Here is an 11,075-nt window from a genome sequence, read left to right on the forward strand (position 1 = left end):
GCCTCAGTTTCAGGGTTCATAGAATATTTGGCAAGAGAGCAGGTCGGTCAGGTAAAATACGGTGCATTTCAGAAAGAGGAAGTAGTTGCAAAATGCAAATCCTTTTTGTACCCCAGATTATGGGGGTTGGTGGGTGACACAAAAAGAACTCACACCCGTACCTCTCAAAGTCACATCCGTACACCATAAAACACCCATGCACCATGGGAAAACCCATACATCCCTTCAAAAACCCATACACCAGATGCAACATCCGTACATCTGATAGTCAAAAACCCATACACCAAATAAGAACATTCGTACACCACATAGTTAAGCTCCTGAGCGCTCGCCCTCATTTCCTCAAACCATGCCAAAACACTTGAAAACACAGTCGCGGCTGCGATTCGAACGCACGGCTTACGAGATGTATAACATGTGGTGTACGGGTGTTCTGTTCCTGCAGTGGCTTAATTACCTGCGTGTTACCTCTTTCAGAAAGATGTAAACACATCTTTTCTTATCGTCTAGATACTCTTTTTCATACTTGCCAGAAATCCAAAAAGGGCCCTTTCCCAATGCGCCCCAGCTCCTCGCTCTCCGGCGGCCCGCCCGCCCGAAGCCTGTCCCAGTTGTCCAAGAGATCCAGCTTCTCCGATTTGAAAAGACCCGTTTCTGCCAGAGGAAGACCCCAGTCGCCTAGAACAATGCCCATGTCCCGATCGAGACCCGGATCTTCCATGGGGAGCCGGCCTTCGACCCCGTCTTTCCGCGCCGAACCGTACACTGGAACTATTACTGTCAGCATCAGGCCAAATCCCCATTCAGACACGGCCCACAGCAAAAACTGGTGGATCGAGCACGACACAAACACCATTTCCAACATTGCGGACCAGTCGTCTTTCTGTTTCGACAACGTTTTCCCGGCCACCACAGATCTCACCAACAGAGAAGTGTACATGCGGCTGTGTTCGCATATAGTCAAGAGTTTTCTCCACGATGGATACAACAGCACGCTCTTTGCCTACGGTATGACGGGCTCGGGCAAAACGTACTCCATGCGCGGCGAAGACCACGACCCTGGCTTTGTCCGTTTGGCGATCGACGAGATTTTCGACAGGATATCGTCCGACTCGTCCAAACAGTACGAGTTGTCGGCGTCGTACTTGGAAATCTACAACGAGAAGATTGTTGATCTTTTGTCAAACTCGCTATCAGCGCCCTCAGACTTGAAGATCCGCGATGACCCAGACTACGGCACGAAAATCGTCGGCGCGTCCAGCCCGGTGATTCTTTCGAAAGAACACTTGCTTCTGTTGATCAGAACCGGCGACACGAAAAGAAAAACCTCAGCAACAGACTACAACGCGCGATCTTCCCGGTCGCACGCCATTTTGCAATTGAGACTCCATATCGTTGATCTTGTAGCGCAAACAGACTCTCATTGTACGCTTTCTCTTTGCGACTTGGCCGGTTCCGAAAGAGCGACGTCCAGCTTGGAAAGACGCAAAGAAGGGGCGTTCATAAACAAGTCTCTCTTGGCACTTTCGACCGTTATCAACAAACTATCCCTTCTTTCCACTTCTCCGTCTGCTTCCATGGAGCACATACCATATCGAGACTCGAAGTTGACCCGATTACTTCAACCAGCGCTCTCAGGTTCCTCCTTGGTGCTGATTTTGTGTACCATACATTTGGGCTCTAATCAGGCCGCAGTCAATCAACAATTCATCACAGAAACATACAATACATTACGGTTTGCTGCCAGAGCTAAAGATATTGTCATCACGGTGAAAACAAACAAGAAACAGGCTCTAACAGATACAGAAACACAGCGGCTTTTGGATGAGCTTCGGCAAACAGTGGAGACACAGAAAAACGAAATCCAGATGCTTAAACTTACGCCTCGAAACGTGAGCTCTGCATCCGATGTGGAAACGGCAGGACTCCGGGCAGAAATCAGCGTTTTGAACGAAAAACTCGAGCATCTCACCCGTCTCAACGATTTGCAGAAAACAGAAACCATCCTTCTTCGAAATGATACATTGAATGACATTTTGGGCGTCGACACAGACAAAGTGTCTCTGCAAATGATGATGTCCAACCTAGAAGAGTTCTACAAAAGAGTAAACTACGAGATGGAAGAATACAAACTGTATATTTCCCATTTAGAGGAACAACTCAGACTCGCTCGCCAACAATCGTCCATTGTCGGAGATACTAGCAGAAGGGGGTTGTCAGACAAACATATCGAAGCCATGCTCAAGGAGCAGGAAGAGGAAATATGGCAGCTAAAGGAAACAATCAAGGACAAAGATCGCATCATATATGGGTTAACGAAAACGTCGAAGTTACGCCGTTTGGTTGAATCTAATACCGTATCCGAGCATAGCAAAAGACCCGGTTTGGGGCCCAATCTCATGTCACCCAGGGAAAAGGAAAATGTGTTTTCGGAAATCAAAACTTTCAACCTAAGCCCGAAGCGGCTGCTGAGTTAGTACACTACAGATACTGTGGATGATGCTTTAATGAATCATGCAATGTATACTATTAATAATGGGCAAAGAGAAAAGAGAATGTAGATTAGACCCACGAGTTTTTTGGCCGTTCCTGGCCGCTTTGGAGACTGGCCCTTTTGGAGGACTGCAGCGACGATTTGGCGTGATCGTATACTTTCCTTTGGATCCGAAGCAGCGAATTGAAGTTTCCTCCGTTGCCTGCCAAGATTCCATCGCTGTACTGTTGGCTGAGTGAGCCGTTGACATGCAGTTTGACAGAAGGCGGTTCTGCCACTATTGGAGGGCGAAGTTTGGCATCTGCTGCGTCAAACTTGACCACATTGACAAATTTGTGGTCCTGGACTTTTTCTCCACCATTAAAAAGACCAGTGGTATCATTGATACGAACTATGAAGCTCATCAGTTGGTTGCACGTATCGTCGACAAAGAAATCGACTCTGTCTCTATTAAAAATCTGCACTTTGCGACCTTTCCCGAGACGAACTCCATTGACAAAACAAGAGTTGGTGCTAAAGTCTAAGAGCCAAATGTCCTCAAGACAATGGGCTGGACTTTCGTAAATGGAGGCTTCTAACACTGGATGTCTCTTTTTGTTGATCAAGCAATGGATTTTCGACATACGATCATCATTGATAAATGTGTCACAAGTTTCGTTTCGTCCTATGGCGTAAGGATTCACCCCTTGTCTAATGTAAATCGGCCTTTTCATGATAGATTCAGGGGCTGGTTCCAAGATTATACATGTATCTGAAGGCGCTATTTCCTCGGCTCTGGAGATGGATAAACGTTTAATATCGGGGTCGGCTTTAAACTTTTTCTGTGGTGAGTTCAGCAATTCATCGATGCTACGCTTCTTCTGCGAGGAAGACTTGGGTTTGTCTACCTTTTTGGGCAGAACAAATGGGTAGTTTTGGCTGTTTGGTTGTAATGGCTGAGATTGTGGGAGTGGGATCACGCGCTTCGGAACCTTAAACTCTGCGTTGGTTACTTTCTTTTGTTTCTTATTGCGGTCTGAGTCCAAGGCTCTCATCATAATATCGTCATCCAATTTGCTCATGGATGAGTTGACTTGAATTCCGTTTTCGATCTTTCGAGATTGTTGAGATGTAGATTGAGAGAGACTCACAACTTTCTGGGACAACTGTGACTCTTGTGATGGATATGGTTCAACGTCGGCAAGCCAAGGATGTTTTATTGCGTCTTCAGCCACAATCCGATTTCTTGGGTCCACTTGCAAGCACCGGTTAAGGAAATCGCGGCCTTCTGGAGAAATTTTGTATGAATTTAAAGGCGATTCATGATACTCACCAGATTTGATTTTCTGGAACATTTGAGTTTGCGTCTTGCCATTAAAAGGCAAATGCGAAGTTAGTAGAACGTAAACAAGGCATCCCAATGACCAAATGTCCACCAAATTGCTATAATTAACAGGCGAATCTTGTGAATGATCGTATTTCCCTGTAATGACTTCGGGCGCTACATAGGCCAAAGTGCCGCAAAACGTTTTCATGAAAGTAGCGTTATCGCTGATTTTAGCGAGGCCAAAGTCTGTAATCTTCACCAAAATCGGATCGTCTTGCATGATAAGAATGTTATCGGGTTTCAAGTCCCGGTGGGAAATACCCAACTTGTGTACATAGGCAATCCCATCAAGCACCTGTCTTGTGATTACCTGAGTGGCGTCTTCGCCAATAGCCCCATTTGCTGCCACGAAGTCCATTAAATCTCCTCCCGGCACGAGCTCCATTACCAAATAATAGTTTTCAATGTCCTCGTAAAATGACTTGAGTTTGACAATATTTGGGTGGTCTAGCTTGCGGAGAATCTCTAGCTCTCGGTTCACGCCAAGCATGGCACCTTTGCCGCCTGCGTGGATTGCCCTTCTTCTGTTAATGATTTTCACGGCATATGAGTCACCTGTAGAACGTTCAATGACTTTTTTCACAGTAGCGAACGCGCCTTGGCCGATGGTTTCGTTTTTGATGATGAAGTCCTTGTAAATGCCCTCGTCCTTGATAACGGAGCTCTTTTCGGAGTTGGAAGGATTGTACAAATCAGAGAATAGAACCACAAACCGTATAACGTCTTTTGGCACACCCACACCAACGGCAATCTCGTCGCCCTGGTTGACTATGTAGTTCGAGCCCTTCACGAGCCGGCTCCCGTTGAGATGCGTGCCGTTGGTGGACGTGTCTTGGATCCACAAAGTCTTGTCGGCCAAGTTGAGCCAAAGTTTGAAGTGCTTGTTGGACAAACGCGTGCAAGTGCTTAAGACGAAATCACAGTCGGCGTTTCTGCCGAAAAGCCACGTTTTTTTCGTCGCCAGAGCCGTGCTTCGCGTCGGCTGGTTTTTGTTCAAGTCAAAGCTTTGATACTGGCCTGTGGTACAGATCAAGCGGCACACGTGATCGGAGTTTTTTTCTTCCTCTTGCACCAGTGGCGACTTTTGTGTCGGCTGGGTCTGAGTAGGTTGAGTCGGCTCCATTTCGGAGTTTGGCCTCGGGTTGGTAAAAAGAAAGACGTGGGGTTCAAATCTTTTACGCGTCTCGCGTGCAGGAGTAAGTACTAGAATGTTGATGTTTATCTTTTAATTGTTCGGGATTCATGATTATATTTTGAAAGTTGCGTGTTTAATTTATTTTTATCACTTTCATAGGTGTAGTTTTTTGTTTCTTCTTTTTTGATTCTCGTCTTTCAATTTCTCATGGTGGCACTTTAAACTTTTGTGCGATACTATCTTAGAAAGGTGGAAGTACAAGATATCTTGTGTGGTTTTTCAAGCATATTTGAATTGATCCAGGGAAACGTATTCTGGAAGATAGAAAGAACCGCTATCTATGTTGTCACTCCAACATTTTTTGGACTCAACATTGTCTGGCATAAAAAAAAAAAAAAAACACATATCTATCATCTCCGAATATTTGAGCGGAATTTGATCGATTGAGGAATCTCAGTTTTGGTAAGAGAAACTATAGGCTAATACCCCAGAATTCACCTTGAATCACATCCTCCAACCATTGGAGAACTTTGAGAAATGCAAGCGAAAGGGTTTCTTCACAATTCTGCCTTGGTTCATTCACGAAAAAGCATTCTACTATTTATACTCGAAGATCGATTTTGTTGAAAGTACCTCTGTCTTTTTGATAGATGAAGATAGTAAACATTAAAAGTTTTTGCTCATCTGCACGTTTTCTATATACTCCATAATCCATACCTTTATTATCCAATTTTTGAGTACGTACAACTATATGTTCACCACTGAGATAGTTCGTCGCCTTTTCTTTCCTACATTAATCTTATTACATTCACTAATCATTGTAACCTCCAGATAAATAATCTCCAACTAAGGACCAGGCTGCACTTGGTTGAAAAAAGGCGAGTTGAGCTCGTTTATGGGCATCTTAAACCATTCAAAAAAGTTGGAAAAGTCCGTCTGGTTGTGAGGCGAGATCTCGCCCTTTCCCTCTTTTCTGAACTGCTCAATCTTTTTCGACAAGAGCACATCAAGGCTGTAGGCATTGAAACGCATATCTGAGAACACTTTGGCGCTTTTCGAGTGATACCGTTCTTCTGCATTTCCTTCCTCACCTTCTGGGAAAACTTCGCCCGGATTACCAAGGCCAACCTCTCTCGAAAGCAATCCCAAGTCGTGGGACATGTTTTCAAGCTCTTCGTCCTTGAGGAACCCAAGAATGTCCCTGTATTTCATGCAACTCTCCCAAGTATGGCCCATTTTTGTCAACACGGATATTAACTGATCCAAGCTGGGTGAGAATCCTTCACCATTGTTGATGGCATTCACCAACAATAGACGTGCTGCCACCCAAACAGTGAAACCGAAAAAGGGGCCACACGACGAAAATATTTCTCCTTGTAAGTGTCCGAGAAGTACAGGCAACTTTTCGGAAAACGAGGCTATACTTTCTGCCGAATCCAAGCACTTTGTTCTTGCAGTGTTAGAGAACAAAAAATAGTTCGAGTCAAACTTTTGGTAGCCCAACGCAGAATTCAAACGAATCACAGCCATGTGGTAGATGGAAAACAAAAGTACATCCTTGACGGTGACATTTTGTTCGAAATTGATCACTTGCAGATCTAAATACTGCTGATAGACCATGGGCAAAGATGCCTTCCACCTCAGAAGCTCGTTGTCAAACTCGGAAAATTTCATTTGCCAACTTAGAATTTCCTTCATGTTGGTCACGTCAATGGACTCTCTCAAGAACAAGTGGATATCACCAAGAATGTTAACAATTTCAATCAAGTACGCTGCCGAGTCATAGCAATCTCGCGGCGCTGGCTGTTTTAGCTTGCGTCCGAGTTGGTTCATTTCCTCATCCATGGTAGGAGTCCATAGGCTTGCCTTGATTGGAAGCTGGCGGTCGATTTCCTTGCCGTCCAATTTGCACGGGAAAGAGTTGGAGACACTTGAAAGGCGGTCCAAGATATAGATTTCCCAAAAGAGGTTTCGGTGGCACTCTTCGTCGAACGGCGTTAGCGTTTTCGGCGAAATGACGTTCTGCGGAGACAAAATCTTTGCCCTCTTGGTGCCCTGGTCGTTTTGGCGGAACGACAACTTCTCCGACGCCGGAGGCTCTTTGGTGAGATTCAAGTGGATCACCGCACACGAAATCAACGAGATGTAGCCCCACGTGCGCGGGTTGTTGGACTTGCCAAACAGATCGTAGGCCAAAAGCGTCATGGCCTGGAGATCTTCCACCAGCGCCACCCCAATGCACTTGGAGAGAATGGTTGTTCGACAGAAGTTGCGGCACCGGTCGATCTCCTCGGAAAGCAAGATCTGGTGGGCAAACCGGATGGCACAAAGGATGACGCCCAAAAAGTTGGGGGCGATCTTTGAGGCGTCGGGGCTTCGGCTGGCCAAGTGCTGGGCGTACAGATCTAGAAGAGCGTTTCGGGAACTTGGGTGCACCACACGAAAACCGGGGAAAATGCGGAGGAAGAACAAGTCCACCAACTTGCCCACGATGGGCAACGACGGGAGCGGCCACGAGGGCAGGGAAAACAGCACGTTGCGGGCGTTTTCAAGCAGAATCGCCAGCGCAAGATTCCGCTCGGGGCTGCGGTCGGAGCCGGTCCGGTCGGCCGAGTCGCTGGCGTGTTGGCTCAGGGAATCCGAAGATGTGGTCAAGGATTCGACGCTAAGGACTCCCACAGAGCTGAAGGTGTTGGAAATGGTCGAGGTCTGGTTCAAGATGAGCTTGACTTTGGACTTCAAGTCCTTGAGCTGGTCTGCCATCACGCGAAGCTCCAGAAGCGCCGACTCCTGGTTGCCTTCGATCTTGGCGTCAAGCAGCAGAAGCTTGTCTAGCATGGTGTTTCCGTATCCGACAGGAAGCCCAGGTTTCTGGAGCGCCCGATACTTACACGTAAGGCCGTTTCGAGCGCAGTAGCCGCATCTGGGGCTGGCACGGTCACATTTTTTCTTTTTCTCCTTGCACGAGTTGCAAGCCTTTGAGATTTTGGCGCTGGGTTCATTCTCCATGTTACCCCAGAAAGAACGTTGATGTGCGGGTCTGTGTGGAGAACGAGGAAAAAATACAACGGTGAGGAAAAATGCAACGAACGGTGAGGAAAAAATACAACGACTGAGTGGTGGAAAGTACGAAAAAGTACGAAAAAGGAGGCGATGTGTGAGGAAACAAAGAGAGACTGGATAAAGAAATTACATGAATGGAGTGAATTAGAAGAGAGCGATGGTCATCGGAAATATCCTGGCCGAGACAAGATGGATGGAAATTGTGTAGACAGGAGTACTTGTTGAGCTATTTAATGCAAGATTGGTCTACTGTAGGACTTTGGTATTGTGCCCAGCCGTGAATGTGGAAGAATGACGCCCATAGAAATCCGAATCTTTATTGCGTGATGGAGTGATACTTATAGCGTGATGTAGGCTTAGAATGGCTGATAGGCTTAGAATGGCTATATTGATAGGCTTAGAATGGCTACTGATCTCCAAGTCATAACCTTTTTGATTTCATTGTTCCTTCCTCACGGAAATCTTGGCAGAAAAGTGCTAGGACCATGATAATAGATCGTCGAGGCCAGAGCTAAGTCATACTGCTTTGAGTTCGGGAATGACAGCGGAAACTAAGTCTGGGCCATTAATTTCCAAAAACGAGAATGGAATCCGAGAGTGAGTCTCCATTAGTAGGCGTATTTTTACTCATAGTATTCTCTTGCCTCTCCTAATAGAAGAGAGTCCTAAATTCTGTCGAAATAATAGATAATGAAATTACACTAGACACCAGAAAAGCCAATCTATGGACACGTTGAAGTCACGCAAATTCTAACTGATTTATCTAAGCAGAAATGAGTTTGACATCGGTTTCTCCGTTCATTATGGATATTCATCTGGACGGTAATTTATTATATTGTTGACAGAAATATCAAAAACAGAGCCTCTTTACCCAACTTGGTACATGCTAGATGCATTAGTAATCAGATTCTGTAAACTTCTCCGGTTACAAGTCTACATATGACGACAAACTAGGTACATATAATAAGGAAACAAATCCAATCGCAAAGACCTTTTCTGGTTGGTGTAACTACACCAACAAATTTTTAAAACGTGAAAACATCCCGGCATGTTGATGTTCACAATAAATAGTTATCTAGCCCATAAAAGTATCCATACAACGAAAGTTATTTAACCAGCACTTAAAAGACGGTCGATTACTGCCCAAAAATCGTTCCACGATTTATCTGGCAAGTGACTCATAAATTGTTTAGTTGCCGGCCATCCCGCAGCTACAAGCAATCACGTACAAGTATTCATTTTAACAAATTAGGAATTCTCAATGTGGGCAGTTTCGCCCTTGGCCTGTTCGGCGTAAACGCTTTCAGCCTCTGTGCGTTCACTTGTAACATAACTTCTCCATTTGCGAGCAGGAATGTTTGCCTTGAACATCTCGTCGACTTCTTCGTAGGAGCGGTTGGCAGTTTCAGGCAAGTAGAAGTAGAAAAAGTACAAGGAGAAGAAACAACAGCCAGCGAAAATAAAGTTGATCTTCGAACCCATGTCGGCCTGGTCAACATTAAACATGTAAGGAAGGACGAAAGACCACATACACAGCAAACCGTTATTAAGACTCAACCCGACGGCAATGGTTTTCACTCTCAATTGAGAAGTGGGGATTTCCGAGTTGATGGAGTAAGCGATGGGGCCGATACCCGAGTTGTAGAAGAAGTTGTACATGGTCAAAATGATGGAAGATGCACTCAAAAGGCTCTGTTTCTTGCTTGTACCGAGACCAGCGGTCAAAACATTCAAAATAGCCAAGGCGATAATTCCGTACAAAGTGACAAAACGTCTTCCAAACCGGTCCACCATGAAAATGGCCAAAATTGTACCACTCACTGAAAGTGCTTGGGCCACACAACTGACATGGAAGGATTTCAGTGTGTCCCATCCGGCCTGCTGGTAGTAATATGTCTGGTAAGAGGCCACGTATGCCAAACCACTCATGGGTTGCATGATGAAAACCGAGGTTCCGAGTAAAGTTCTGCGCCAGTTCTTGCGGTTGAAAAGTTCAAGGTATGATCCCGATTTGGACAAAACTCTAGCCTCTTCAATGTTGGCCTTGATGATCAGCAACTGCGACTCGGCCATGCCGGCATCTGGATATATTTTCCGAAGTGCTCCCAAAGCTTTTTCGTCCTTGTTTCTCATCACATAGTGGTAAGGTGACTCAGGAAGGAAACCGAAAAGCATAATGGCAATTCCGGCAAATCCCCATTGGGAGCAGAAGATAGCACGGTAAGACCACCTGTCTGCTCTGGTCGAAGTCTTGTTAGCAATCAAATAACACACAAATGGACCGATACAGAAGGCCAAATTGACCGAAACCGTGCTCATACCTCTCAAGGCCAAGGGAGTCAATTCAGCCACGTATGTGGTTCCCACGGTTTGGATGATACCCAAGCACAAACCGTTCAAGAACTTTCCAATGAAGAAAACCTCGATAGAAGTGGCAGCGTATTCAAGGCCGATGAACACAAAAGTAAAGGCGGTGGTGCCCCAGATCAAAAACTTTCTTCCAAAACGGTCAGCCAAGTAGGAACCAAGGAAACTGCCGACAACAAACGCACCGTATGGACCACCGGAAATGGCCGACTGCCATTTTCCTTCCAAAACATACGCTCCTTTGTAGAAGTGGCCAAAATCTTTTCTGAAGGTTGGGATCGAAAGCACAATACCGGATGCCTGGTTCTCAAATCCGACGGTAATCATGCCCCAGACCAAAATCACAATGTATATGGCGGCACGCGGGTATAACTTGATGGCTTGCCATCTCGTGTATCCATGCTCCAACTTTTGTTGGGCACGGGCAACTTTTTCAATGTCATCCAAGTCGGGTTCAACCACTTGTTTTTCCAATGAAGACAGACTCATGATGATAGATAGTGAATGAAGGGAAAGGGAAAACCTTGAGCTGCAGTGGCCGTCTTTATATATGGCTTGGAAGACTTCTGGATTCGGCCAAGCATGTGCCCCGCGTCCAATTCGTGGGGTATTCGTGCAGAAGAAGAAAAACTCTTCCGCCGCAACATCTT

General features: G+C 45.7%; 4 protein-coding genes across 4 annotated transcripts; 1 reads left to right on the forward strand and 3 right to left on the reverse strand. All coding sequences in view use genetic code 12, as the record gives it.

The window, feature by feature from the left end:
- Positions 1-557: 557 nt before the first annotated feature.
- On the forward strand, positions 558-2,477 carry KIP2 (Kip2p; the record flags this gene model as incomplete). The annotated part of the gene is made up of 1 exon (XM_002617443.2): positions 558-2,477. One exon carries the CDS (start codon positions 558-560, stop codon positions 2,475-2,477), a length of 1,920 nt encoding a protein of 639 aa, XP_002617489.2.
- An 85-nt stretch (positions 2,478-2,562) lies between these two features.
- Positions 2,563-4,983, reverse strand: RAD53 (serine/threonine/tyrosine protein kinase; the record flags this gene model as incomplete). Its single annotated transcript, XM_002617442.2, has 1 exon — positions 2,563-4,983. The coding sequence occupies one exon, from the start codon at positions 4,981-4,983 to the stop codon at positions 2,563-2,565; it is 2,421 nt and encodes an 806-aa protein (XP_002617488.1).
- Positions 4,984-5,841: 858 nt separating this feature from the next.
- Positions 5,842-8,004, reverse strand: FOB63_004902 (Zn(II)2Cys6 transcription factor; the record flags this gene model as incomplete). Its single annotated transcript, XM_002617440.2, has 1 exon — positions 5,842-8,004. The coding sequence occupies one exon, from the start codon at positions 8,002-8,004 to the stop codon at positions 5,842-5,844; it is 2,163 nt and encodes a 720-aa protein (XP_002617486.1).
- A 1,302-nt stretch (positions 8,005-9,306) lies between these two features.
- On the reverse strand, positions 9,307-10,914 carry FOB63_004903 (MFS transporter, sugar porter (SP) family protein; the record flags this gene model as incomplete). The annotated part of the gene is made up of 1 exon (XM_002617439.2): positions 9,307-10,914. One exon carries the CDS (start codon positions 10,912-10,914, stop codon positions 9,307-9,309), a length of 1,608 nt encoding a protein of 535 aa, XP_002617485.2.
- Between the last annotated feature and the right edge of the window lie 161 nt (positions 10,915-11,075).

The sequence above is a fragment of the Clavispora lusitaniae genome, assembly GCF_014636115.1.
Source record: "Clavispora lusitaniae strain FDAARGOS_655 chromosome Unknown tig00002663_pilon, whole genome shotgun sequence".
NCBI lineage: Eukaryota > Fungi > Ascomycota > Pichiomycetes > Serinales > Metschnikowiaceae > Clavispora > Clavispora lusitaniae.